Source organism: Hippocampus zosterae, chromosome 9 (genome assembly GCF_025434085.1).
Source record: "Hippocampus zosterae strain Florida chromosome 9, ASM2543408v3, whole genome shotgun sequence".
NCBI lineage: Eukaryota > Metazoa > Chordata > Actinopteri > Syngnathiformes > Syngnathidae > Hippocampus > Hippocampus zosterae.
Window position 1 is genome coordinate 16,379,550 of NC_067459.1, and position 22,708 is coordinate 16,402,257.

The following is a 22,708-nucleotide window of genomic DNA, read 5'->3' on the forward strand; positions in this document are numbered from 1 at the left end:
GGGGGGCCTCCTGAGGACTTGCCGATAACGGTCGCAGCTAAAATTAGAATACGACAAGTGTGACCTGCCGTCTCTGAGATGTGACGCGCGTGCACGCACGCATGTGCGGAATACCCTTCGCTCAAACCACTTGGTCATTCAACCATTACATGTACTGTACATATTTGATAAGTTTTCCGGAGTATTTGTGAGTAAGAAGAGCCTAAGCTCACATTTATGTTCTGGATTCATGGAAATGATTTTGTGTCACAACTTTAAGTCCACATCCTAAAATTTGAACCTGATATCAGTTTATTTTGCAAGCGAGTGGCATTAGAAGTAATGACTAAATGAAGTATAATAATACAAGTAGGAACAAACCCTAAGTAAAAAAAAGCAATGTTTACAATTGTGAATAAGGAAGATTTTTGGGGGGGGGGGGGGGTCATTGTGCTTGTTAAAATCTGATTTGAATAAATGGGCCGTCAATCGTAGCATATAAAATGGTGTTGAAAATGGCAAAGTCGGCTATTGGTGAGAAGTGATCACTCTGAATGGCTGTTAGCTAGCAAAACAGTGCATGAAGTAGAAGTAGACTGTGCACAAAAGCAAAGGAACGGCAAATGAAATATGATTGTCAGGCAAATTAAGCTCATCCAAATGATGCTTTTTTAAAAAATTTAGACTTGATCCCGTTTATATTGTGAATATGTTGGGCAAGGTTTGGGATATGTGTGCATATTTTTTCACGAAGCCCCGTCTGTGGCTGTTATGTCACACAACGACTTCGTAGTTACAGAGTGGGTTAACAGCGTGCGCGTGCTCTTGACTGGTCATCTGAAGCGCATGATGAATTAATCAAATTATTGTCATCAAGAAACTAACCCAATTGGGTCTTTGTAAAACAGAAAAATATACATATCATATAATGGAAATGTTTGGTCTGGCCCTCATGGGGTAAGTATAAAACTAAATATGTGATCCTTGTCATAACGTTGCCTGATGTCAAAACAAATTACACGCACACACACACACACACACACACACACACACACACGCACACGTACACACTGGATAACATGTCACCCGAGTCTCCAGGTCTGGTTTCAGTTTACTTTGGTAACATCCATTAAAGTCGTGCTATGACTGCCCCCCAACCATCAGACAGCACACATTAGCACCTGGCCCATTGGTTCCAACAATACATCTACCTGCATTATTAAGCCCCGGGTCCACTAATGGGGAAGCCTTATCTCACATAGGCACGCACACACACACACACACACACACATACACACACACAAACCATGTGAACTCTATCAGATGAAACATGAAGTACTGAGTTAGGAGGTCATGTGGCCTCCACTTCCGCCTGCTTTTTGGAACCCCCATCAGCAGTGTCAAAACAGCCGCCGGCGCGTATCCTCAGCCCACTCTTTCAAATCCCCAGTCAGTGCGCATTAAACTCAATTTCTCCTCCACTCCCTCAAACGTTCTATCCATTCTCGCAGGCTGTCAATCTCTCGTCACACCTCTGCCTCTGCTCTCAAGCTTTATTTTTTCGATGCGTTATGGAAAAAAAAAACACATCACAGGCGGGCGGGAGCAAATGCGCACGGTGGAATATGGTGGGGTGCTGGTAAAAAGGAAGGAGAGCAACAAAACCGCTGCCTCCTGATTCAAACACTCCAAGAAAACACACCGCATGGACCGCTCTGATTGGGCGAGGCTGTAGCCAATCACGGCTCGGGAGTGCAAGGTGCCTTTAGGTTATACCCAAACCCCAAAAATGTGAGAGAGAGAGAGAGAGAATAGAGTAGTGCAGAGAGGATCCTCCGGTGAAGCTTCACCTCAGCTCTATTCACCGTTTGCTCCTGCCGCTGAACTGAGCGTCGATCAGCGACTACATTAGTGGCTGACATGCAGTAGAATCTAGAGCGCGTGTTGCAGCAAGACCGGTGTGCTTCTCCTCCTAAGACGTGAACTCCAGATCACAGGCTTGCAAAAAGCAGCAGGAGAGGAGCGACGACAGCTGGAGGCAAAAGTAAAGCTTGTCATGTCGGAGGCTTCTTACGCATTGATGCCCAGTTTTGAGAGAGGCGCGCTCGAGCTTTAGCACACTTGAGAGGAGACGAGAAGGACGACATTGTGGACAAGAAGAAGTTCCCTGTGGAAGCCTTCAAGATGATCTTAGGTGAGTCTCCCGTTGATGTTATGGCGCAAACTTTTTGTGTGCGTTGGGAATACAAGCGCGATGAAGGTAGTCACTCGGTCACAAACAAGTAAACAAAGAAACGGTTGCTTTTTTTTTCTTTAGAACTGGTGCATTTTATATGATTTGATATATTCAGCGATACTGTTTTGTTGACAGGTCACCGAAGATGTGTAAAGGTTAGAGATGATGCACATTTTCACAATGTTATAGTTCATTCGACAGATGAAATGATCATTCATCTCAGTTTGGTGCTTTCCATAATCCCACAGAAAAAAAAATATGTAGAGATATTTTTACACATATATTTTACAGTTTAAGTCTCCTTAGTAAGAAAACGTTTATTTTTAAATGTATAGTGTTTATATAGGTCAGACTTTTTTTAAAAGACGAATTTGTGTCAGATTCATTGTTAATTCTGAAGGACAGCCCAGGATTACAAGGACAGAATAATGTCAAATTTTTCACCTTAAAAACAAAAACAAAAACAAAAACATCTAATTGAAGGGAGGAGATTAGATTCAAAATAAATACAGATTTTTGGGAATATTTATGTTAACATTATTCCAAAGCGGGACAACTCTGACATTCCTGAATAATATTCCACTGTAAAATTTAATTTTAGCTCCATAGGATAATTAGCTCCTTTTTTTTTTTTAACAGAGCCAACCATTTTGCAGCGCCATATTTCTACAGTAGCCCTGAATGCACAAATGCAGACGGTGTTTGTTGTCAATCAAACATTGCTTTTGTCAACATTTGAACCATGGGATAGAAATCAAGTGCTCAGTCAGTAGCATTGCAGATGCGATCATGCAATGACAATGTTGCATTATAAAAACGCTTGAAGGTCATCTCCTCTCCTCGCTCAAAAAAAGGGAGAGGTGAGAGAACAATATACAATTTCACCATGAGGGCGCCCCCCCCCCCCCTCAAATGTGCCCGACTGAAGAACATCTTTCACATCTCTTTGGTCATGCTCCATTCTGAATGTTGTGTTTTATTCAAAGAAACACCACATGACGCAGGTGCAAATGCCAAAATTCACATCTCTAATTGTTTTGTACTGTGCAGATTAATCGCTACACGCAAGAAGGTGCATTCATTTCAAGTTTAAGAGTGTACAGCTTTGTCTCGTTTTGGCTCATTTGCAGATGCCTCGAACAATTAATTGCATAAAGTGCGATGACAGCGTTGGTTGTTGTAGCTTCTTTGACTGAATATTTGATTCAAATCTATTTTAGCTTTCACGCTCAAACCCCTTGAGCCAGAACAAGCATAATCAGATTTTAACAGGCACATGCTCCAAGTCTCGAAAAACACGCTCACATGTCATTATCAGTCACAATCACAATCGACGTATTTTCTCCGCTCAGCCACCATTTGAACACCGGAAAGCAAAGATTCACACGTTCTAAACATGTGCTAAATATGACTCATCTCCCCCCGGTGCAAAGCGGCATTCGGTGACTCTTTCGTGATATTTATTTAATTTTTGACAATGAATATTTCACATCTAGAGGTTTGAGGCTTTTACTTATTCAGTATAAAGGACCAAGGATTTTTTTTTACACTCACACAGACCTTCCTTACGACTATAGTAGTACGTGTGTGTGTTGGGGATGGAAAGGGGGGTATGTCCTGCAAATTATCAACGCCCCCTAAAAGAATCACAGGGGTATGTTGCCTTAGATAAATAACATGACCTTTAAATCAAGGCAATTCATCGAAGGATAAACGCCATTGACATTTGAAATGTACGCTTGACAAACTGACACACACAAAACTGACTTGAGTCCAGCATCATGAGCCAAAACGTCAAATTTGATTGGATTGGAAAATTTAGCTTCACATAAGTTGATTGATTTGGCGTTGATTTGTTGCTTGATATTCGTTTTAGAGCTTTTTATGATGTTGAATTAAAAGGCAGTGAGTACGGGCATACTGGTCATTGGGAGTTTCGTGACACTGTGTTGATTTTCGCGAACGGCCGGTCTATGTCTGTGTGATGGCCGCCCCGATCGCAAATAAACGGTTGATTATTGGGTCAGTTGAATTCTTCTTCATGTGTATACTGTCTTTATTATACTGCCCCCTGGCGGTCAACGTGTGCACATAAGATATAGCACAAGGGCTGGAACAGGTTAATAGTATTGCACTTGTTTGACCTAACTGTTGACGTGTTACTTAAAACATTGCCCCTAGAGCTAATAAAGATAATTTAGAATGGTAAAATTGTATTATCGTTGGGCGATATATATTGTCAGAAAAGTTAATGGGGGGCGGGGGGGGTCGTCGCAAAAATAAGGCAGTAGATATTTCTTGAACCGGTCAAAAGGTCTGCGAAGGCACAGACAAAGACTCTAGCGGAGCCAAATGTCTGGTGACCAGATATATAATAAGAAGGGCTTGGAGACAAAGACAGAAATGTGTAGATCTGTCATTTACTGGTTTCAAGGTTGCCAAATAAGGCCTGAGGGCTGCAAGTCTGGCGCCGACCCGTCATTATCTTTGTATGTTGCTTCAAGACCACGCTATGGCATCAAACCACACAGGCTCCCAAAATATAACCCGTCATTATTGCTCCCCTAGAAAATGACACGCTACTTCTATAGTGTCGGTCACCTGAACATCCATCCTTTACCTTCTCCCCTTTGAAAAAAAGCCAGCGGGTGATGCACCTGCTGGCTTCATTATTATCAAGATATGTTGACTCTTTTGCATGTGTTATTTTTTCCCCTCGGGTTCCTTGCGCGCTCAGGTTGCACAGTCCTGTGTCAGTGCGAGCCCTATTAGTCGAGTTACTGCAGGTGTGTAAATGCTCAAATAAAAGGAAAGTAATAATGCGGAGGGGAAAGGCTGCATGTTGTGTTGACACAGTAGATTTCATCATGACCTTCACTTCCCTCGGTGTGGTTTCATGCCATATGCTCCTCCGTTGGCCTCAAAACTGCGCACAACAGTGACCTCAGTATCATGAAAAGAGACTCTGCAACCAGCTTTGGGATGTTCCAACATCTCCCTAAACGACTGAAGCCAGAGAGGAGTTAACAAAATTCCTTGAATAGAGTTGTGATGTGATCGTATCTTCTCTGATCATGCTTTGAAATGACTCCCATTTATCTGTCTTATGAAAAGAGCAGTCATATGAAGAAACGCGTGAAGTAAGGGTTTTGTGGATGGATGTGGCGTTTACAGTTGAGGATCTCACATGGGCACTTCTTCATTGGTTGAGTTGCTTCTTCTTGTGGTATCGAGGCGGCTGCGCGCTGCCGACAATACACAAGATGCCGGCGTTGTGGTTTGTGTTTAGAGTTAAATTATTTTATATCCAACATTTTATTGACGGCATTTTCTATTGATATCGATCAAGTTTCTATCGTGATACATACTGATGTTGAATTATCGACCGGCCCTACTACAAGCAAAGCGCTACTTTTCAATTGAACATGGCTTAGGTCACATAATTATTTCATTAATTAATCAATAAAATGGAATAGGTACGTTTTGGGGCTAATAACATAAGATAGCTTTCAAGAAAAATCTGTAGATGCTTTCTGAACTTGTGAAGTCTGCGCAGTTTCACAAAACCTCCATCATGGCAGGTTAGTGTGAATTTGAAAGACATTTTGATTTTTTTGTAATGGATTAATGTGCTGGTTTGTGTCGTTTTATTCGCGTAAATGCTCCGAGTATCGAATATCATTGCTCCAGATCTCAGGATGTTTTATGGCTAAAATGAGACAAGACATATCCAGCCTGCCAGGCGAGATGCAAAATAAACCTCAAATTTCTCATGCCTATGTGACATTTTGCATGTGACCGCCAAAAGTTAAGCCTCGGAGGCAGGTATAGCTGCATATGTGGAGGCTGCTTGATGAAAACCGTGAACCGGTGCATGTCGCAATCTGCTACAACCGTCAATGATGTCCCTCCTGTAAATTAACCTGCAGGTTACACAGCTCTTTACATTCTCCGTTCACCTTGGACTCACCTTAAAACATGCGGCTTCCCCCACCCCCCACCCCCTCCCCAACCTCGGATGCCTTCCCTCGCTTCCCCCTTCTAATTCCAGTGCTTTTTTTTTTCCTTCACTCGTGCTCGATCGACTCCATCCCCCTCAGCTGCTATTATTCCTCCCAAGCTCATCTCTTTGCTAATCAGTGGATGCTTTCCTCTATCGTAATCCGGCAAATGTTGAAATGGCATACTCGTGCGCCGATCACACGTTTGTCTGCGGAGATTTTGACTCAAGCAATTTGACGGCGCGCTTACATACGTACTCAGAATAATTCATGTGAGAGGTGAAAATATCAAGCGGTTGTTCGTTGCAAAAACTGAGAAGTCAGAGAAGTGAACTGCAGGAAGACGAGCCGGCGCACACACAGTCACTCTTCCAGTGAAAGGACTTATGGGAGTTGTGTGGCAGGCAGCATTTAAGCCTCGCCACTGGGGCGCACAACATCTATCATTAAAACGAAGTGCAAACCTAAATCAAGCTGCTCTCTTCAGATCTCACACACACACACACACTGACACACACACACACACACACACACTGACGCGACATTCATCAGGACCGAGCCCAGAAGAACACCGCAGTGTTCTGTGTGCTTCGTCGCCTGTCCCTTGCTTAGGTTGAAATAACCGCGTATGACTTTGGGGGTAAGCTGAGCTGCAGTAAATTGGATTTCATGCTGAGTCCATAGTAGCAGCAGAGTCACCCTGCGGACTCAAAACAAAGCTCGCAGTGTTTCTTTACAGGTTACGCGGATAAGACGGACAACATTACGAGCGCTAACACCGGAGCCCTTTGAATTATTTTACAGAGAAGTGATGATCAAATTAAATTTCTGCCAGCGAGGGAGCTAAAAGATGCTCGTAAATGACCATCTGCACTTTACGGTGTCATTTACCACCGAATCAACTTGAGGATGTGTGACGCCGCCACATAAACTGGGGAGGGGGGGATAAACATAAGCAGAGTGGATCAAGACAGAGCTGCAGGCTCCACATTGGAGGCTCTGTACACCAGCGTTGTCAGGGGAGGCGGTGGGAGCCTTTGAGAGGTATCTGCGCACAGCAGCCCATTTACATGCAGATGTGAGTCGCCTGGCATTTTGTGCCAAGCCGGCAAGGAAAGATGGCTGTATTTCTTTTCTTTTTTTTCCCCAAATTCATTTTGGCTGCCAGACTTGCAGCCCACCTCTCGACGGTCCCTCCCACTCCCCGCCTTGGTCCAAACAGCGATGCAGTCAGGCAGGGAATACTGAAAGGCTGCATCGTCGTCACTGACATTGACATTACCTCTGTGATCATTAAAGCTAAATTGGCCAAATGAATTGCCAATTTCAGAGCCCTTAGGCACAGCACGTTGGCGTGTACGTGTTTGCGTGTGCGCGCCATGCTTTGTGATGATAAGCTGCTGGCCCGTGGATGTCATTCCCCCCCCCCCCCCCCACCCCTCTATTCCATCCCGCCTTGCGTCTGCATCTCTTCATTGCAGGCTGCCTCTCGCAATTCTACACAAAAATTCAATAAGCTATTACATGGGCATTGATCTTTTTCGCAGCCAAACATTTGCATGAAAAAAAAACAGTGGTGATGAAGGGCCGGAGAGGCGGGCTGTTTCCTTTTTCTGAGTGAAGGGCCAGTAGACGGTGTGGTCTGGATTTATAGAATTTGACAGCACTTGAACTCTCCTCCGAATGTGTACAATCAATGCTAGTCGTCCGACGTGGTCGCCGGTGAAGAGGTGGCGCAGTCACTTATCTGATGTCATTGTAAATCACTTAGGAAGGGCATATAGGAACAGAAGCCGCGGGAGAGATGATAGGCAAAGTGACTCGAGAAAGGCAGCGTGATAACTTGAAATATGCGACTCTATTGGGGCGTGCTGCAACGTTAATGACGGTACAGCAGAAATGATTTGACTTTTAAACTGTAATGTGGCATAAAATGAACAGCGGGCGCACGCTTGGCTAGGCAAAGAGGAAAAATCGGACCTCCCGACTAAATCCATACTGCTCGAGATGCCGTCCTTTGCATTGTTAAGCGAGCGTTTATTTACATCATGGAAGGTTTCCGGCCTGCTTTGATTTGTTTGAAATCGAAGAAGTAGATTGCAGGCAAGCTGAATCTTCAGGTAATCTTGAATTTTGAGCCTAATCTTTCATTTTTGCTGATCGGGCTATGGGAACATTCAGTATCATTTCTCTGAATTATAGATTGTGACAAAATGTGTTATTTACTCTTATCAAGTACAGACACAAATGTATTTTAGGAGAGATACTTGCACTAGATGGTTCGAGACCATTTAAAATGACCACTCGGCACGGATCCAATACGAGAAGGGCTGTATCAAAAATTCTCCAAATCAAAATGAGGATAATTACGTCATCCAACCTCTTTATGATTTTGAGTGGTTGAGCAACTTACCGGTACACACAAAATCATCCGTTTTACTACATATCATCATCAAAGCGTAGAAGCAGGAAATGTTCACATTGTTTCCAAAGAAGTGGCATTATATGACAAATATAACCATTCCAAACCATTTATTCTATTTAAATCACCCAGCCAATCGCAGGCCACACATCGACAAAGAACCATTCACCTTCGCATTCGCATTCACACCTAAGCACAATTTCAAGTCTTCAATGAATGCGTCTTGGAATGTAGTAATCAGGCAATTAATTACGAAAAGTGTGACAGGATTATTTTTTCAACAAACATATCCATGCAGGTTACTGAAAATATTTCTACTCTGGTGTCAAATCATTTAACAAGAGTTTAACAAGAGTAAAGGCCACATTTGTAACACATAATACATGTATTGAAAAAAATGAGAAAAATTCATGTAATTAATACAACTGAATCACTCACTTACATTTTTGTGACTGGCCCAAATTCTGAAGGCATGTTAGACCAGGTGTTGGTGCAGCAAGCATTGCACCTGTGCGGAAATAAGGACATGACACCAGAGTCTTTTTATTTACTTCACAGAACTTGGGATCCATATTCTTTTTCTGTCAACACCCCTCGTTGAGGCCAGTCCTTTTTCTGTAATTAACCCTTTCATTCACAAATAATGATAACCTGTAACCTGATAACCCGATAAGCTGTCCACTGTAGTAACCGCTGTCCCTGAAAGCATTAAGTGTACAATGGTGCCTGAACCTTGAGATATGAGTCAACTGAATGGAACTATTGTAGGTACGCGAAGGTCAAATATCATACACGTCATGTCTTACAAGACGGCAAGAAGCTGAATTGGATTCCAAATGGTTTCAACTTCAAATCAACAGTTACCGGTATGTCCAAATTCTGTACAGTTATTTCTGGCTTTAGAGCACTATGACACAGACTTTGAAAGCTGACATCAGGATGAATTTAGGAATTTTCCCTGTTTGTCATCCTGCCCAAAAAATTAACTTTCTGCTTGTAATGTAGCAACTGCTCCAGTGTTACAAGGGCTCAAACAATCTGAAGATGAGCAAAAAGAGGAAAATAATCATTTCCCCTTTGTCCATTTGTGCATTCTTCGCATGTGCCCCAACGTGTCTGGAGTCACCAAAATAGCATTTCTTCCGTTTCCCCCTGAAACGATTTCTCTTTGCATATTTAACAGCAATAAGTAAGCAGTCATCACAAAGCAGTAGCAATAAAAGACGCCGATTGCGTATCGTCTCAGGAGAGGGGCGGGGGTGAGGGGGAGGCATACAAATTATTTCTTGTGCCGTCTGATTGGACCATGATCATGTTGCAGGTTTCCCCACCAAGCGCCTTGACAGTGGGAGGAACGTGCAAAATAGTAGCAGGGATAAAGAGGCAGAAACAAAAACAAGCAGTGTAGGTTGGACCCTGCGGAAGTGAGAAAGCACGAGATGCGGGCAAGCAGAATAAGAGACCGTGAAATGAGGACAGAAAACAATGTCTGGTGTCAGAAAGAAGAGGCAGGGAAAGTGAGAGGAGGCAGATATCTGCAGCACGCCAGTTGTGAGGCTTAAGAAGCTTACCCCCCCCCCCCTTCCTTGCCCATCACACAAGAAGAGTCCTTAAGTACAGGCAGCCACTGTGGCTGAGCTGCAAGTGAGAGGAAAGTGAGCAAGGGATGCCATGGGAGAAGAGGCGCGGGCAGGAAGTGGATCAGCATTTTTCATTCAACGCAGGTTTTTATTCCCAATAAAAATCGACATGACATGAACAAAAAATACCCGACTCGCCATTAGGGCCGATCAATTCATCAAATTCAGGTGGACGTTGCGACGTAGTAGCTGAATGCGAGTCTCAAATCACAAATGCTGCAATTTGGGATATAATAAAATTCATTCATTCATTCATTCATCTTCCGTACCGCTTGATCCTCACTAGGGTCGCGGGGGGTGCTGGAGCCCATCCCAGCCGTCTCCGGGCAGTAGGCGGGGGACACCCTGAATCGGTTGCCAGCCAATCGCAGGGCACACAGAGACGAACAACCATCCACGCTCACACTCACACCGAGGGACAAGTTAGAGTGTTCAATTAGCCTGCCATGCATATTTTTGGAATGTGGGAGGAAACCGGAGCACCCGGAGAAAACCCACGCAGGCCCGGGGAGAACATGCAAACTCCACACAGGGAGGCCGGAGCTGGAATCGAACCCGGTACCTCTGCACTGTGAAGCCGGCATGCTAACCACTGGACTACCGGGCCGCCCATATAATAAAATAACTGCTGAATTTTGTTGGCTTGGTAGGGTTTAGTTGATACATTTTGGCACTCGGTTCAGGGTGTACCGACTGCCCAAAGACAGCTGGGAGAGGCTCCAGCACACCTGCGACCCTTAGGATGCATTCGGATGATGCATGGATAGATATTTCATTCATTTATTTATTTCTAGAATGTTGTGATAAATTTGGTGCTTAAGAAGCCCAGTCCACATGTTTACATACAATTGCTAAATGGAACATGGACAGCTAAAGTGATTTATGTTGATGCCACACTTGTTTGGTGGAATTTTGCCAAGTGGTCGTAGTGAACATTTAAAGCTAACCTATGAAACCAAAACGCTTGAATGATGACGCTCATATTGTTTATTGTAATACAGAAAAAAAAATGTGCATATTAAAATCCCATTTGGTTTGGTTTATTGAACATAAAACATATACAGTAATAATTTGACAGAAAATAAGGTAGATAAGTAGTAAAAAGATTCATTCAACACAGTTATTATGTTCAAGGGAGTAGGAAGAAGTAAAAAATCCTAATCTCGTCCTACCCCGTTATGTGTTTATATCGAAGAAATCATATTTATATCAATCAGAAAAGAAAAAAGTAAGAAGAAACAAGTCTCCATTAAGGCTCACACTTTACACTTAACCATGATATTTTTACAACATTTGGTTTGCATCGAGATTATATACATCAACACCCTGGCACTCTTGTGTCAATTTTCTCTTGTATCCATAATGGATATTTCAATACCTTTCTCTATTTATCAACTTAGTTCTGATTTATCATTATATTTAATGTTTAGAATTTTAGAAATTTGAAATTTGCAGTATTGAGGGGATAAAACTGCAATGAGATTATTTTTCAAAATCGTTCAGCGGTGCTCTCAGGGGATATCAGCGTCTGCTGTTCATCAATCGGAAGTTGGGATTCATCCTTGAGTCTTCGTTTTAGCGAGACATTTTGCGCCTTGTTAGTTTTCTAGCAGGTCCTCGAAGGTTTAATTCAGATTCATGTTCAGATCCAAATTCTCAAGTCATTTTGTGAAATTAAAGATCAACACGAAGCTATCCATTGTGCCTGCGGGTTCCTTTTCAGTTCCAAGCGTTATTTCACAAACGTCAACGCAAAAGTTTGACTGCCAACATTAGCCGAACCATTTTTGACTTTCACAGATTTCGAGTCCGAGTCAGAGGAAGAATTTTATTCATTTAAAGCGGTTTGTGGTCCAAGATACTTCAAGTAACTGGGGTGAAATCTAATTCTGGTAAAGAGCGAGAATAACCTAAAAACACACGTCTTTCATTTTAATCTCATGCTCCCTTTTTTGTACAGGAAGTATAAACCGAGCGGGGCCGGTCCCGGCTTTCCTCAGGAGCCCAGCCGTCCTCCCACCTTCCCCTCTGGACATGAAGCCCTTCCTACAATTCCCCCTGGAGTCGCCACACCCTGCAACTCTGGGTCTCTTCCCCAATTTTAATACAGTAAGTGGTCCGAGTCATGTGACCAAGCGTGGATGCTAAACGGAATCTGAGATTGACACCAAGTTGCTGTTTGCTAGCGTTGGCCCTTTGCCTACAGCAACAAATAGAGGATTTACATATTTTCCTACTATTTGACAGCGATGTACATTTTTATTCAAGGGTGACACTCATTAAAAACAAACACAAAAAAAACAAAAAAAGAAAAGCCTTGGCGAGTGTTCTGCAGCACTAAAATGACTTCCGGCTAATCAATTCTAGAAGCGACCTAGGCCGAGTTCTCCAGAGTCAGCATTTGCTGGTTCCCATTTTCAGATTGAGTTTCATGTGAAGGTCAATGTGACCAACACACATCTGCACGTCATCTCTGTCATCCGCGTGCGGCTCGGGCAAAACGATCCCTGTGTGAGTTTATGATTCATCTTGCGTTGTTGAGGATGTGGAGTGTAGCCGCTAATGTCATCAGACCGTCACAAATCACCCTCCAGCTTATTTTCAACAAACAAAAATTGGATTGCATTCATATAGTTCTTTCATGGTCTTCTGAATACACTTGCCTACAATAACAATTTCAGAAGGTTTTCAGATGTAGTATGCAAACATTTTTTTGATTGTTATTTATTAGCGTTCCATCGTTATTCTGAGTTTTAATAAGAGGCATCATCAACCATTTTGCAGGGCATAACTTGCAGTCAGTTCAAAGTGTTGCCGTCCGTATTCACCTGAAAGCTACACGGCTGTCAGGGCTTCTATTCGAAATGTACGTATCAGGTTGGTGAAGCGGTTTTGGCATTGCAGTATCGGAGCATTTTTACATCGATGAGTACAGACAAATACCATTGCCATCTCTTAACCGATGCCAATGTTCAGTTTGTGTTTGTGTGACCTCATTTATTCACATTTGGTATCTGTATGATGAATTATTTTTATAAGCCGTTGAGAACTGACTAAAATTTAGAAAATGAGGAACGGAGGACTGAAACAGGACCGGAGGTGCCTTGAACTGGCTCCATTATTCAGATTACGCATGCATTGATTCATTCAGTAGGTCGACTGACAATGATTTTCTGACACAAAGGGAAAGGGAGAAGAGCAGGGAGACGACAGGATGAGAAAAAAAAGCCCAAAATAAACAGAGAGCTTGTATATGCCAACAATACATTCCAACAGCATTCAGGTTTTTCAGACCAACACATTTTCCTCGGGTGTCTGCAGCTGTGGAGCGTAAACACTCTTTCATTTTGGCTGCATGCGTCCAGAGTGGAGGCAGCAGATGATAGGCTGAGTAAAACCACAGAGAACTTTTGGTGGTTGCTGAGGGCAACACCCGCACTGTCTGTGTGTTTCTGAATACTAAAAGGAAGCACCAGCGACTTCACATGCAGTAAAGTAGCCTGCATCCCAGCTCCAGCGCTAAGATTGGGTGATTTTTGGCCCTGACCTTTTTTTTTCTGCATTAAGTGCGATGGATTGGTTGAACCCACAGAGTCAACTGCAGAGTAATTCAGACAAAATTGCATTGTCTACAATATGTCACTCATCAATACCAGTCCTTCCTCTAATGCCTAAATAAGTTTTCATTCTTAATCTTTTATCTTCATTAAACGCAATAAACACAGAAACACACTATAGATTTCAAATTTAATCTATGAACTCCAGCATCTTCCCAAAACATATCAGATTTTTTTGAATGGCGGGAGTCTATAATTAGGCCTTTGAAGTCACAATGTGAATGAAAGTATTTGAACCGCACCTAGGAATCGAGGCCCTGCAGACAACAACAGCTGCTGCGAACGAGCTTGCGCCCCCCTTGCTGTCCACATCAATCACTTCTGCCCGAATTCACGCTTCTTGTTTACATCTCTCCTTTTAGCAGCTTCCCCATCGGTCACCTGCACCCCTGATCTCATCCGCTGTTGTTGACCTTTGTGCTAACTTACCCTTTTCAGATGGACCCGGTCCAGAAGGCAGTAATGACGCACACTTTCGGGCATCCCATGGCGAGGACAAAGCGCCCAATCATCTCCTGCAATGTCTGTCAAATTCGGTTCAACTCCGAGGTATGAAATTTGACATTGCAACCCTCACTCTAATATTCATCATTTGAATCCAAGTAGACTCAATAATGAGCACACTTGATTCTCTACATCTTAGTTTGAATGTCGAACGTGATGTGAAAACAACCTGTTTAATATGCGGTCGGCCCAATTGTTTCTATTAGGCTGAATCGTGTCCTGTACAGCAAAGACACTTGGTTGATTTGTTTAATCATCATAGCTTGGCATAAGATAGCAAGTGTCAGGATACAGGAGCCTATTAGATTTACTCTGATGACAATTTAATAGAAGGGGTGTGAGATAGGACCCAAGGCCAATAAATGAACAGTAGGGTGCGTTTAAAGTTCCATTAAAGCTGATTAAGCATTTTTTGACAGATGGTGCACCGCCAGCTAAAAGCAATGTGCCTAAAGGCAAAAAAAAAAGTTCAAAGGAAAGGAATTTCATGTTCCCACTAAGAGGACCAATTTGCAACTTTACAAGCTCAAAAACGATAACTTGAAAATCAGGTTTCTCCGTTCAGTTCAGTTCAGTTCACTTCATTTTATGCTCAGTTCTCTTTGTTTATGTCATGGTCCTCATATGGGTGAAGTTATAGACGATGCTGTGTATAGATTGTGTCCCCACTCATGATAAGAGGAAAGATTTTTAAAAAAAAGTTTCTCAAAGTTTGTATTCTACAGCCACACGCCCAGGAATTAAAAACACACGTTTCTGCATGTTGCTCATTATTGTCCTTTATCTTTGAATTTATTAGTTCGCACAAATGAGTATTTTACCACGCCACCCTGTGATTGAAAAACATGTAACAGTAGGTATACTGTCCAATTTACGTCATAGAGAGATTAAGTGACGTGTAATGCTTGATGGAGATGGGGTTTTAATGTGAACATCCCAGTAGACGATTTATGTGTTGGCTGTTTGACATTTACAGTGAGAGAGCCCTTGTACATCTGTCTCTGGGCAAAGCACTTTAAGATTTAAACCATGTAAGATCAATTTTTTTTTCGAACTGTGTGCATTTAAGTAATGGTTGGTTTGAAGGTATTAGTGTCCTTACAAGGATTATCATAAAAAATGTGGCTGAGTGTGGTTGAGTAATTCTTGCAGATGCCAGAAGGAAACGGTCAGAAGTGATTTTTATTCCCAGTCCAAACCCGCTTGCTTCCATGACACATTCATCCCACATTCATCCATTGACAGAATGCAGCAATTCTCCCAGCATGTTGACATGACAAAAGCTAAAGTAAAAATATGATAGTACTTGCCATACTTGAAAATCTTTATGAACCAAACTTTAATGACTAGATGCAAGCGCTAGAGCAGCAGTGTTGTGTCATCATTCTGGCTGTAAAGTACTCATAGACCTAGAGACTTAATTTAAAACCTTTAGAGGTGCCAAACTACCACGGTCTTGTAAACAACAATCCAAAATGACAAGGAGTACAGTGAAGATCTCAAATCAAATCACTGCTAATATTGTCTGGGCGACACAAAAAAAATGGATGCATGTCTACTCCATTGGCAGTCAAAAAAATATGTCCCCCATGCAAGGAACATGGATGACCGAAACCAGCCTGCAAAGTTTAGTGAAAGAAAATCATCGTAACTGATCACTAAAACCTGTCACAGAAACCATAAACCAAAACAAATAGGATTCCGACAAAACCCTAATAGAGCGTACAAGCGGAGCCTGAAATATAAATACATTGTGACGATGAGGTGCTAAATACTTGTCCTCTACATGCAGCAGTGTAGAAAGGACACAGGCAGAGGAGTCATCTGAAACCTGTGTAACACTGCCCAGCTCTCTATGAGGGGCCACTTAATTATATCCCCCGCTGCTGTTCTCACATGGTCCACAAGTGTAGAAGATGTGAGCATTTTGTTCAATACAGTATGACTTCATTTACATACTATAGAAAGAGCTCTTTTTGAAAGACCAGGGTACATCTAGTGAGGGCTGCGGTCTGAATCTACGTAGGGGCGGACTCGATTGGGTTTTGGTATCTTGCAGGCAAAAGGAGTTTGGCAAAGTTAAAAGAAAACCGGTGTTTTGCGCCGTTGTGGGCGTGAACACAGCCGACTTGATTTGTCGCCAATCAAAGTGGCTTCTCTTGCGGCCTTTAAAATTGACACGGCAAAAGAAAAATCGAATTTGCTTCGGTCTCCCAAACTTCACCTACGTCAATAGTTGGCTCGAGCACACATACGCTTAGTCTAATTTCAGCCATAAAATTGTCAGCTGCGCCGGGGGCACGGCGAATGCCAGATTGCCCACCATGGCGCACAGCCGTCTGCCAAACAGAGAGATTCCCGAACAGGCAAAACAAGATTCATGATGTTCCGATCCTTCCGCTCGAGCGCAACTGCGTTGTCTACAAACCTCCCTCCCTCAGGTTTCATTCCATTAAAATGCCCGGACGCATGTCAAGTGATGTGCGATCCTCTCCAAACTGTACGAATGAACACGACGTTTTGCACCTGCGCCCTGCAGCAAGGACTTCCCAGCGTAACCGGAGATGATGGGAACTTTGTGAACACACTTTAATAATGAAGTAATAATCTGCTGGGAGTCGAGTTTCTGCAGGTGGAAGGTGGACAGTTTTTCAAGCCTTCCCACGGCTGCTTTTGCATTTTAGTCGTAAATCTTAGCCCCACGTTTTCTTGTTTACGCCCGAGGGAAGCCATTGTTAAAGAGAAGTAAAAGCAGAAGTGACGCAAGTGATTGATGTGACCACTCCGAATAAAGTGCCTCTCACGGCTCCCCCTCCCGCTCTACATGTTGTAATTATAACCAATTCATCTCGGGCCACGGAGGACATATTAGCCTGCCAGTGTTCGAGCACAGTCCTGCTGCAAGGCTGACGTCACACCATGCTGCATTAGCCGTCGTCACCACTGCAGAACGACAAGCGGGCACATGCCGCAGACCGTTCGATCCCCGGAATTCCGTCAACACACTTGTTCCCTTCACCTTTCTTTCCGAGTGGTTCCTTCTCGACCCGTTTTCTGTGCTTGTTTATAATGTTTCCCTTTCATCCTTCGTGGGGTTTACTGTCGCCTTCTCGCCAGCTTCTTCCCACCCCCCACACGTGACTGTCGCTGCTGCCTGTATCCTGATTTGTCAGAGACCGGCTCGCTCCATTTTCTGTCCCTTTGTCACTCTGTAGATAAAACATCAAAGCATTTAACTGCTTTGAGAGAAAAGGATTTCAGGGACATTCACTGGCTCCCATTTTCTCCCCCTTTTAAGTCCCGTCCATGCCTCCTCACTCATCCTAATCCCCTTCCACGTGGGGTCGTCTTTGGTTTTTCTCATCTTACTCTTCTGCACTTCATTCATATTTGATCATTATTCACTTTGCCCCTTAACCTCAATGATCTAATGGCGTAGTTGTTTTCTGTCCTCGTGGCTAGCTAGCGCATCCTTGCGCCATTCACCCAAAGGCTTTCCTGATTCTTTTTGATTCATGGCAGACTTTCATTGATTTCTTAGGACCTGTACTTGAAGGTCACAAAAAGAGTGAAAGTATTGGAACTCTATCTGAAAGACAGCGACTGGGAGTGACCCAAAAATTTTTTTTCAAGGACTTGTGCTCTTCCTAGCAGTTGTTTGTTGGCTTGTAAAGCATCATACCCTTGTCTAATTGAAGGTTTAGGGAAGCAGCAGCCACTGGGTTGAGTTACAAAAACAGCGAGCTATGGATGCCATTCTGTCATCACCAATCAGGATGAGCGCTATATATGGGTAACTGTCATCGCCAGCTAATACTTGAGGCTTACAGAGGCATCTTGAACACGACCCGGTGGTCCATCGAGCTCCAGCCGTGCATCCATTAAAACGCCTTATGGGCTTCCTTCAAACTTGTTTTGGGCATCATCTTGAATTGTCTTATCTTGTGTTTATGCACTCTGGTCACAAAAATGGCAACATTGACACCATGTAATGTGTCCATTGCAACAGTTGATTATTTTTGCCTTCATTAGGTTGATAATGCTCAGTTCTCGTTCTCTTCATCCTCAACTTCATGTTAAATAACAGATCTCTGAAAGTATGAACCCATTTTGATCTTTATTGAATTGTAAAGACACGTTTTTACGCAGCTTTCCATGAGACGTTGATAGATTGCGCATCTGTATCTAGTGAGGACCAAACTATTCTCCTGTAAGGGGGGGTGCACAGCAGGTTTCGAGGGGGAAAAAAAACCCTACAAAATAAAGTGAGCGAAAATAAATATGAGACTGCTTCTTAAGAATATTATAAATTCTAAAATCAACACAGAGAGATTAAAGTTCCTCCTTAAAATGCGTTCTATGGCACTATTTCACATTTACCCCATGAAGTCAAACAAGACTGGAGAAACGGTGGAAGTTTGATGATTTATTCTTCGGAGTTTGACACATCAAAATTACAGTGAGGAAATTTGAAAGTTTACCAAATGGCCATGTCAGATTACCCTTCTGCGAGATTTAATAAATGGCCCCCCACCAAAAAAAGCCAACCTCTTCAGATGATTGAACTAGAATTGCCTTTTATGTGACAGACACACGGCCCCCGCTGGCTCTGTGACTCACTTGGACGTCAGCAAGCAGATTAAGAGTGACGATGATGCAAGTGAAACGAACATCTTCACAAATATTCACATCCACCCAATTGTGTTTTCTTCCAGAGTCAGGCAGAGGCTCACTACAAGGGCAACCGACACGCTCGCAGGATCAAGGGCATAGAGACGTCCAAGACAGGTCGTCTTCAGGATGGCGACAAGCAGAACTCTCCCCCCACCACTTCACCCTCACCGTCGGGTCCCTCACCATTCAACCTGGATCCTGACCCGAATAAGCAGGGTGAGCATCACCTGTCACTCTGACGTGTGATGATTCGCACACATGCAGACACAAAATCTGGCACAACACGACCCAGATGCTCAACACAACACATCTGCTGCTTCGCTTTCACTCCTCAATGGGTAGTTCACAGTACCCGACTGGTGCATCCGGCGGAGCATGCTATTCTCTCATATCCATATCGTCCTGCTATTGCACAACTGTCCCCTCAATATTTAACGGACGGTAGACAGTAACTGTCTTGTTATTTTCACACATGTATATAAAGTTCCAATGTGTTGAAGGGGCTTTTAGACAGCTGTTTACTAACCAGAAATATATGTGCTGGTTATAGACGACACCCAATCCCGTGCCAACTCTGAGTCACCTTTGACCCCGAGCCGCATCTCGACACCCACAGTGAGCTCAGCAGAAGCAGCGTGCACCTTCTCGGAGTCGACGGGCGCACCTTTGCCATCCTCCCCCTTGCCGACCGCCATTGACAGCGCGCCACTAGCGGACTCAGCAGGGGCGCTGCTGCCTGACAACCCGTCTCCGGCTCCCAGCCCTCCCACTGGAGAGTCTGAGGAAGAAAAAGCCAAGAAGCTTCTCTACTGCTCCTTATGCAAAGTTGCAGTTAATTCCCTCTCACAGCTGGAGGCCCATAACAAAGGTAATTTGTACATATGCACAGCTCCACGAGCACATGCACCAAAAATGAGTAATATGCATAATTGGAATCGGTGGATAATGGCTCCTGTGAATCTCAAGTTTATAGGACAGAAATAAAGCAGGAGCACTACTGCCACCCAGTGGTTTAAAATCAATATTGCAAATGGCATTTTTTCAATTTCAAACTATCATAAAATGTGAATATGACCTGGATTCCGTAACACTTTTTAATCACTCCAGGTACAAAACACAAAACAATTTTAGAAGCACGGAGTGGACTGGGGCCCATTAAAGCCTACCCACGTCTGGGTCTGAAAGGCACCCCTGAGCAGGGCGGGGAGCTGTCATCTGACTCCAACACTCAGGAAAGAACCTTCCACTGTGAGATCTGCAATGTCAGAGTCAATTCTGAGCTGCAGCTTAAACAGGTGAGACTTTTTTAAGGGGGGGGGGGGAAACAAAGAGAAAAGAAAAGCCATCCATTTCTATGAACTGTCTGGTTTCTTTTCACCTTGCAGCATATTTCCAGCCGGAGGCATCGAGATGGAGTTGCGGGGAAACCCAATCCTCTACTGAGTCGTCACAAGAAGCGTGTTGACTTCATGGTATAGCATTCACCTTTACTTCGCTCAATGGACATGAGTTTTGTGGCAGACTTCACTGTCAATTACTACAATTCATCAATTGTTTAGTGTCCCAGTACTTTTGTCCATGTGCGTTGGATTGGATAAACTTTGTCAAATGTACTGTATGTGTAACATACAGGAGAGTTTTCGTCACTATCTCGATTAGTCAAATGACATTTTCCTTCTCTCTCAAAGGAACTTCCAAAAACTCTGGGGGCGGGGCTCTTACCAAATCCTCTGGCTGTTGCGGCAGCCATGGCCGCTGCGGCATCCTCAAATCATTTGGCACTGCGACCACCTGGCCCGCCAACCCACCCCCATCACCACCTGCTACAGGGGGCACCCCTGAGCCTGCTGAGGCCCGCCCCGGGGCCTATCCGCACTACGCACGGGCCAATTCTCTTCACTCCGTACTGAATGCGTGAGCATAAGGAGGAGTAAGGCAGAAGCACACTGTGAAGCCGCAAGCTCAACCCAGGTGGCGTTCCATTTGAGTCAAGCTTGTGAGCGACGCTTAATGATGCATACTGTAGTTGCAGACTACCGCTGCCGTTGCGCTAACAGGCAGAGCCAGAAGTATTTGACGACCCGAGAGACAACATACATTTTCATCTTTCCCAACTGCCCTGCATCGATAAAATACCAACAAATCACCGATCATCACCCTGCAAAGATGAAGAAGTGGACTATTATATGCACTCTCACTTTGCAGCTGGCTTCACCGCTGAATTCCAAACCCTACCTCTTCAACAACAATTCGAATTTTCTCCACATCCGATGCATCCATTTCATAAGAAAAAAAAAAGCCCGCTGGGTTCCATATCGTGATCTCCTCTGATATTAGCTGTTAGCAATCACTGTGTACTGGGTCCCCCACTTTTTTGTGGTCGATGAATTTGTGTTGCTGCTGGAGTCTCCTGCAACATTTCTCTGTACTGTATGTCTAGATCTTCCCAGCTGGCTTAGGGGGTCTGTACGTACCTCTGTGGGACACAAATGGTGGGGTAAAAGAGGAACACAAGATACAATACGTCTTAAAGAAGATAGTCAATGAAGCACCTTAACCATGTCAATGGGTTGTTGGCAAAGTTGTAGTTGTGGTGAAGAAGTACTATGCAGCTATCAGTGTTTATATTTGTGGTCTGATTAGATGTTGGAGAAAAGGAAAAAAAAGTTAAAACAATATCAGGGAAGACTAGGCAAGTATCTTTAGGTTTAGGTCTACATGTTAATTAGCAGATAAAACCCCAGATTTGATTCCCCAGATTTTCCCTGGTGACTTGTGCTTAAAAAAATAATAATGTGAGTAGGCACTGGGGTAAACGTCTGCATGTAATGTTAAATGCATTTAAAATGCTTTAATTCACGTTTCACTGCACAAAACAGAAAAGTTTCAGTATCTCAGAGAAAGACTTTCAACACTGTGAGCACAGCAGGCCAATGGGTGAGGAATACAATAGCAGCTATTTGCAATAGGGACATATGCATCTCATAAACACACACAAGAAGACGTAAATATTATAATAATAGACATAATGATAATAATAGTAATGATAATATGTTCTAAAAATATAAAAACACAAGGAACACAAGCACACGTACACATGCATAAACACACACAAACATCCTTTTAGATAGCTTTGCAGGTGTGTGGTAGGATAAAGCAATGGTTTGTTTGCTCTGCTTGGTGACCCAACATGACTTTGAAGAATCCCAATGAAAACTGTCACGGCAGCATGTCACACATTAGTGGGAAACATCAGCAAACAGAAACTAGCAATACTTTCTGCTCTATTTTTTATGTGAATGCAAGAAATGCAATAAAAAACGAGTCAAAAGACATATTCATTGTTTTTAGAAGTGATGTGTAGAAACATTGTTGTAAATGTTGACTATTTTAAAAGATGACAAATGGCAAATGTGGGGGGCTTCCAAATTGTTGAAATTAAATAGAACTGTAACCAAAATCATCAAACTCAGTGAATGATTTTACTGCAAGTGGACAGAATTTTTATTTCTATTTGTTTGTCCACAGTTGAGATGTGTTTTAACGTTAGGAGATTGGGCAACATCACTGAATAAAACTCCAAAACTTGGTTGGAAATTTAAAAATGTAATTCAGCAAGTCAAATCCAAAAGAGC

The 22,708-nt window shown here is 43.2% G+C and overlaps 3 protein-coding genes across 4 annotated transcripts in view; 2 read left to right on the plus strand and 1 right to left on the minus strand.

Moving 5' to 3' along the window:
- The window catches only part of fkbp11 (FKBP prolyl isomerase 11), a 182,013-nt gene that overhangs the window by 106,158 nt on the left and 53,147 nt on the right, over positions 1 to 22,708 (plus strand). The window lies entirely within an intron of this gene.
- The window catches only part of erbb3a (erb-b2 receptor tyrosine kinase 3a), a 110,133-nt gene that overhangs the window by 48,989 nt on the left and 38,436 nt on the right, over positions 1 to 22,708 (minus strand). The window lies entirely within an intron of this gene.
- LOC127608130 (zinc finger protein 385A-like) lies at positions 1,661 to 22,558 on the plus strand. Of its 2 annotated transcripts, XR_007964190.1 has the most exons (9): positions 1,661 to 2,173; positions 12,239 to 12,387; positions 14,334 to 14,444; positions 19,115 to 19,289; positions 19,624 to 19,941; positions 20,181 to 20,368; positions 20,459 to 20,545; positions 20,762 to 21,044; positions 21,106 to 22,558. XR_007964190.1 is itself a non-coding variant. In XM_052077042.1 (8 exons), exons 1-8 carry the CDS (start codon positions 2,164 to 2,166, stop codon positions 20,981 to 20,983), a joined length of 1,260 nt encoding a protein of 419 aa, XP_051933002.1. In that variant the 5' UTR covers positions 1,662 to 2,163; the 3' UTR covers positions 20,984 to 22,558. The 2 variants fall into 2 exon arrangements, 1 of the variants encoding a protein (XP_051933002.1); XM_052077042.1 differs by having other exon boundaries at positions 1,662 to 2,173; positions 20,762 to 22,558.

What these genes read in the sequence shown, in the direction of transcription:
- LOC127608130 (XM_052077042.1), top strand. An exon ending in TCTTCCCCAATTTTAATACA is followed by an intron (nt 12,388 to 14,333) that starts GTAAGTGGTCCG and finishes TACCCTTTTCAG; the next exon opens with ATGGACCCGGTCCAGAAGGC. An exon ending in AAATTCGGTTCAACTCCGAG is followed by an intron (nt 14,445 to 19,114) that starts GTATGAAATTTG and finishes GTTTTCTTCCAG; the next exon opens with AGTCAGGCAGAGGCTCACTA.